The sequence below is a fragment of the Sprattus sprattus genome (assembly GCF_963457725.1).
Source record: "Sprattus sprattus genome assembly, chromosome: 1".
NCBI lineage: Eukaryota > Metazoa > Chordata > Actinopteri > Clupeiformes > Clupeidae > Sprattus > Sprattus sprattus.
This window is the reverse complement of record NC_137920.1, coordinates 25,796,099-25,803,598: the sequence shown is the minus strand read 5'-3', so window position 1 is coordinate 25,803,598 and position 7,500 is coordinate 25,796,099. Positions and strand designations below refer to the sequence as shown.

The window sequence follows — 7,500 nt, the reverse complement described above, 5'->3', positions numbered from 1 at the left end:
GTGTGTGTGTGTGTGTGTGTGTGTGTGTGTGTGTGTGTGTGTGTGTGTGTGTGTGTGTGTGTGTGTGTGTGCGTGTGCGTGTGCGTGTGGGTGTGTTTGTGTTGTGTATCTGTGTGTGTCAGAGAGGGGTAGAGAAAGTAGGTCTGTGTGTACATGTGTGTATCTATGCATGTGGGTGTATGCGAAGAGGAAACCTCATAAATTAGCCACACCAAAGCGAATGAATGATCTCCTGAAGGATGTGTTAAAATGCTCTCCAGATTCACACACACCCACTGTCTCTCTCTCTCTCACACACACACACACACACACACACACACACACACACACACACACACACACACACATACACACACACACTGTGTCCTTATGGAATGATATATAACAAACCCTTCTGGCCTTAAACTGCACATCCAATAGATATCAAATCCTTAGGCATTTCCTGTGTGTGTTTGTGTGTGTGTGTGTGTGTGAGTGTGTATGTGTCTGTGTGTAAGAGAGAGAGAGAGAGAGAGTACATGTGTGTTTGTGAGATAAAGAGTGAGAGAGAGGTAAGAAAGAGGAGAGGGGAAGAGTAAGAGGCACAACCTTATGTGCTGCTTCCTATAAATCTGAATGTAAATTTGTGTTGTATGATTTAAAGGCATGTTACATGTGTTGTATGATCTGAAAAGCATATTATTTGTGTTGTATGATCTAAAAAGCATGTTATATGTGTTGTATGATCTTAAGGCATGTTATATGTGTTGTATGATCTAAAGGCATGTTTTTTGCGTCGTATGATCTAAAGGCATGTCATGTGGGTTGTATGAGCTAAAAAGCATATTATTTGTGTTGTATGATCTAAAGGCATGTTATTTGCGTCGTATGATCTAAAGGCATGTCATGTGGGTTTTATGATCTAAAGGCATGTTATTTGTGTTGTAAAGGCATGTTGTGTGTGTTGTATGATCTAAAGGGCTGTTATGTGGGTTGTATGATCTAAAAAGCATATTATTTTTGTTGCATGATCTAAAGGCCTGTTATTTGTGTTGTATGATCTTAAGGCATGTTATATGTGTTGTATGATCTTAAGGCATGTTATGTGTGTTGTATGATCTAAAGGGCTGTTGTGTGTGTTGTATGATCTAAAAAGCATATTATTTGTGTTGTATGATCTAAAGGCATGTTATGTGGGTTGTATGATCTAAACACATGTTGTGTGTGTTGTATGATCTTAATTAAAGTTATTTGTTTTGTATGATCTAAACGGCTGTTATGTGGGTTGTATGATCTAAAAAGCATATTATTTGTGTTGTATGATCTAAAAAGCATATTATTTGTGTTGTATGATCTAAAGGGCTGTTATGTGTGTTGTATGATCTAAAGGCCTGTCATGTAGGGTTGTATGATCTAAAAAGCATATTATTTGTGTTGTATGATCTAAAGGGCTGTTATGTGTGTTGTATGATCTAAAGGCCTGTCATGTAGGGTTGTATGATCTAAAAAGCATATTATTTGTGTTGTATGATCTAAAGGCCTGTCATGTAGGGTTGTGGGTCACTGCCTCGGTTCTCTGTCCTAGTCGCTGCATCCTGAGCAAACATCCTCCAGGCTGATCTCAGGATGAAACATCAACACGACCCCGTGACCCCTGACTATCGGAGCGGGAGGCCTGGTGTTTTCTCTCTCTGGGTGACCGAGTGATAGGGGGGTGAGCGAGCATCACGTGCATATGGTTTCTCTCATGCAGTGTCACATATACACACACACACACTCACCCTTTCTTGTTCACACACACATACACACACACACTTTGTCCTTTCATCCTCAGACACAAACTTTGTGAAGTAGACAAACACAGACCCAGGTAACTTCCCTATCTCTCTGGAACGCAAACATATACATACACACTCAGTCAGAAAGATATTTGTCCCACCAACACACTCTGTCTCTCACTCTTTTTCTCTCTCTCTATCTGTCTCTCTTATACACACACACAAACACAAACACACACACACACACACACACACACACACACACACACACACACACACACACACACATATACACAAACACACACACACACACATATACACAAACACACACGCATGCACGCACGCACACACATACTCACACACACACACATACACACACACACACACACACACACACACACACACACACACAGACACACACAGACAAACACACACACACACACACACACACACATACACACACACACATGAACACGAACACGAACACACACACACACAATCACAAACACACACACACACACACACACACACACACGGATCCGGTGACTGACCCCTGCAGGAGCGTCCGTCTCCCTGGTAACCCGGCAGGCAGGAGCAGATGAAGTTGGAGCCGCCGGTGTAGCTGCAGCGAGCCCTCTCAGCCAGATCACAGGTGTGGGTACCACGCAGGCAGTGGTCCACCGCACGCTCCACCTCTGCACACAATGGAGGGAGGGGGGGAGAGAGGGAGGGAAAGTGGGGGAGAGAGGATGACGGCGAGAGTTAGAGAGGGAGGGAAGGAGAAGGAGACAGAGAGAGTGAGGGGGAGTAGAGAGAGGGGGAGAGAGAAGGCGAGTAGAGAGAGAGGGTGAGGGAGTGAAAGGGGAAGAGAAAGGACAGAGAGAGAGGGAGAGAGAGGGAGAGAGATGAGACGGAAGAGAAGGGAAGAGGAAGATGATAGGGCAAAAAGACAGACAGGGAATGGAAGTCAGATTTATGAAGTCAGAGACAAACCAGATGGAAGAGAAGAGGCAGAAGGACCAGTGAGACATACAGTATGTTCCTCTTATCTGTGTCCAACGCAATACAACACCAGCCATGACTGATACTGATGTTCCTCTTTCTCTCCCTCTCTCTTTGTCTCTCTCTCTCTCTTCATGTCTCTCTCTCTCTCTTCATGTCTCTCGCTCTCTCTCTTCATGTCTCTCTCTATCTCTTTTCCCCTCAAACAAACACATACAATTAAAAGAAAACTAAACCGGCAATGCCTGATACTGATGCTCCTCTCTCTCTCTCTCTCTCTCTCTCTCTCTCTCTCTCTCTCTATCTCTCTCCTCCTCTCACAAACACACAGAGTTCACATCACAGACTGTAAGCATTGTGTATGCACCAGTGATAACGTACTGAAACAGGTCTATCCATGTGTGTGTGTGTGTGTGTGTGTGTGTGTGTGTGTGTGTGTGTGTGTGTGTGTGTGTGTATGTGTGTGTGTGTGTGTGTGTGTGTGTGTGTGTGTGAGTGTGTGTGTGTGTGTGTGTACCAATGCAGGTCCGTCCATCACTGGCGAACTGGTAGCCGTCCAAGCATCCACAGTGGAACGTTCCGGGCTGATTGCTGCAGACGGAGTGACGGCCACAGATCTGAGGAGTATCCCTGCACTCGTCGACATCTACGAGATAGAGGGAGGGAGAGACACAGAGAGAGAGAGAGAGATATAGAAAGATAGAGGGAGGGAGAGAGACAGGAAGATAGAGGGAGAGAGAGAGATGGAGAGAGGGAGAGAGAGGGAAAGAGAGAGATAAAAGGCGGTAGATGAAAGATAAAATAGAGAGAGATACAGGTGAGACAGAGATACAAATATGCCAGATTGCAATTTGTGAAATAATTAGTTGTGAGATAAAGGATATTTATAGCTGTGTGTGCGCTCAACACTCAACAATGGCGTGCAGCCGAGTCTGAAAGGGCTCAAAACAGACTGATATTTCATTTTCATCTTCATCAAAGGAAACTCAAATCAAGAGGGAGCTACACTGTTCTTTAGATTACAGTAAGAGGCGAACTTCACTGTTCTTTAGATTAGAAAGAGAGTGGAACTACACTCTCCCTCTCCCTATGTCCTCCCTTCCTTTGTCTCCTTCTCCCTCTCCTTATGTCCATCTTCTCCTTAAGCTCTGTCTCCTGCTTTTCTTCACCTCTCTTACTCTACATCCTTCCCCTTTTCCTTCTCCCGTTTACACACAGGATGGATGACTACACTACCTCTTTTATTCGCTTTTCTTAACAGACAGCTTTAACTTTCTTCTTATCTGTATTCCTCTTTCTCTTTGTAGCTCTCTCTCCCTCCCTCTCTCTCTCTCTCTCTCTCTCTCTCTCTCAAACACAAACACACACACACACACACACACACACACACACACACACACACACACACACACACACACACACACACACACACACACACACACACACACACACAGCACACACACACGCACGCAAACACTCACACACATTTGCTTTGCATTATGGATTGTCTCTAGATCCCTCAGAGGATGTTCCTATCCCCCGACTCTAAAACAACCTCCTTTTATTCAGGAAGAAGACATATAACCCATCTCTTCCCCCTGACTCCTTCACAACACACACACAGCACACACAGCACACACACACACACACACACACACACACACACACACACACACACACACACACACACACACACACACACACACACACATATACGTATACACACATATACACACACACACAACATCACACACACACACACACACACACACACACACACACACACACACACACAGCACACACACACACACACACACACACACACACACACACACACACACACACACACACACACACACACACACACACAGCATATACACCAACACACACACACACACACACACACACACACACACACACACACACACACACACACAGCATATACACTCTGTCATGACACCATGGATGTTTGGACTGGGACATCCTCTCTAGCACTCGCATCCGAGGAATTCTGTTTCCTACGTCCGAGGAATTCTTTCATGTCTTAAATTCGATTAGGGGTAAGCTAACACAGGCCAACCAGCTCTGGAAGCCCACAGAAAGACAGTGGATACAGAATGTGAAAAAGCTGCCAGTACTATAAACAAGACCAGGTGCAAAAACACTAGAGGATTGGAGGATATATAAACAATCCATGAATATTGTCTAAGTAGTTTGTTTGAACAAATTATGGCATTATGTTGGATAATGACGGACATATGAAATGCAGTTCTGGCTTCTGGAGTGACTTAGTTCAGCTGTGAGATGGGGACACACACACACACTGTTCTGACACACACTCATCTCTGAAGGAGCTGTGAGGTGGAATAAGTATGATGTCAGGTCCTGTAAGTTTTAATGGTTACTTCCACTCCTCAATGACAACCTACACGGCAGGAATAGCAAACAGCTGCTGCTACACTCACCTATTTGGAACAAGGAGGAAGAATGTTGAAAACACATGCACACACACACACACATGCACACACACACACACACACACACACACACACACACACACACACACGAACACACACACACACACACACACACACACACAGACACACACACACACACACCCACACACACACAGACACACACACACACACACACACACACTCTCACACACACACACACACACACACACACAAACACACACACACACACACACATACACACACACACACACACACACACACACACACAAGCAGGCAGGCAAGTACACACACAAAGTAACCTTACCGTAACAGGCGCGTCCGTCTCCGGTGAAACCGCTACTACACTCGCAGGTGAACTGAGTCCCCTCACCGGGCCGACACAGGGCGTTAGTGTCACAGCCATGTCTGCCAGTGAAGCAAGGGTTCTCCACAGTTTCACCTATCAAGCAAAGACCACAGGTCATGTCAATACAAACAATACCATCCACAGTCAGGCAGACATCTTACTGTAATGACTGTCTGTTGAAGTTCAGTATTAATATTAAAGTGGAATGTAAACGTAACCAACGCAAGTACAGTGAAAGCAAAGACAGCATACAGCTCATAGTTATGGTTGCGTTTGTTTGTGTTTGTGTGTGTGTGTGTGTGTGTGTGTGTGTGTGTGTGTGTGCGTGGGTTATTCTTAATGTTTTCAAAGCTACAATGTTTGTGTCCAACTAAAGGGGAAGTAACAAAACAACGATACACACAAGAGGATAATTTCAACTTTTCATTAATGAATGATAAACTAACCCACCCACTCACACAGTCCATTCATAATCACCCAGTACCCCATTAATGTTGTCTGGACTGTCAGATAGAACTATTATACTAAGCCGACATTATGCCCATGTGAACGCTTCCTTCTCAGTGTGTGTTTACTTTACTGACTTTTAGCCAGGACCAGAAAAGATTCATACAGAGTGCCTCAAACTATCAGGTACACAAATAGTAACTGAGGCAAGAACACTTTGTCTCAATTCTGATGTTTTGAGTTGCTTTGACTTGAGATGAGAGACTTCCAAACACTTCCAGTCTCTTCTGTTTAACTAAACACACACACACACACACACACACACACACACTCTGCTGTTTAACTAAACACAGATCAGTGCAGCGCCACCAACCCCTTCATAAACAGCACAGAGCAGCTGCCTGTTACTGACAGCCGTTTGAAGTCCGCTCTCCTCCTGAGAACCTCACAGCAACCCTTACACAGATGTTACACACACACACACAAACACACACACACACACACGTGCGCGCACGATGTAGAGATATTACTTCAAACTCTGTGATTGAGGGCTTGAGCTTATGCGCTATGAGACATGCCTGCAACAGCAAAACTAGTATACTTAGGACATAAGTATGCATCTGTGTTGCTCAAAGCAGACCTTTTGGAGTATACTTAAGCCCTACAAAGCACACATACTCTCCTCTCTGGCCACTAAATCACACACATCTCTGGCTTAATAACTCACATACTAGCATATGTCCCTCACCCACAGGCACGCTCAGATTCACACTGGAAAATCATTAAGCACACTCCACTCACACTCACCCTGAAACACACAAAACAATAGACTTTTCCATCTTCTTAAATATACCCATCGTCTTTCATCCAGACACACAAAAACACACACACACTCACACGCAATCTGGCAATCTGGCAGCAACGGCCCCTTAAAGACCCCTTGTAACCTAGGAGACCTCATGCAGGGTTTAAAGGTCACCAGCCATATAACCCTATTTCCCCTCGTCCTGCTGTTCAACTGGCCACAAATGGGGTGATGCTACACACACTCTAGAAGGGTCTTTCATCTGTAATCCAGTCACGGTCGGCCAGAGCCTCCAGTCACAGAGATAGCTTGAACCTGCCCTTAAAAGGCATGTGCTTCACCTGCTTTGCCCAAGGAATTTTACAGTTGGTAAATGTACCTGACTTTTAAACCAATTAGAATGAAGCATTGGTGTCAATACTGTTCTCATATTTCAATTTACAATGAGCTGAATTAGTGTGATGGGCCAATGTTAATACACCAGACTGAATTTGCTTTAAAATGGACGTAACCAAGGTTTGTGAGTTAGTTGGACTTACAGGTATTAGAACTGACCCGAACTGAAAAAGGCTGAGGGAAACCGAACAGAACTGAACTAAACCACTCACTGAGCGTGGAGCAAACCTTGTTGCTCAACTGAATCAAACAGAACACAACAGAACATGA

The 7,500-nt window shown here is 44.5% G+C and overlaps 1 protein-coding gene across 1 annotated transcript in view; it reads right to left on the bottom strand.

Moving 5' to 3' along the window:
• LOC308368802 (nidogen-1-like) overlaps positions 1 to 7,500 on the bottom strand; it is a 42,775-nt gene that overhangs the window by 16,437 nt on the left and 18,838 nt on the right. Inside the window, exons 9-11 of the mRNA XM_080843065.1 lie at positions 5,541 to 5,675; positions 3,277 to 3,405; positions 2,309 to 2,452 (exon numbers count right to left, since the gene is read on the bottom strand). Of these exons, the coding sequence (XP_080699191.1) occupies positions 2,309 to 2,452; positions 3,277 to 3,405; positions 5,541 to 5,675 (408 nt within the window). The remainder of the gene's footprint in view (positions 1 to 2,308; positions 2,453 to 3,276; positions 3,406 to 5,540; positions 5,676 to 7,500) is intronic.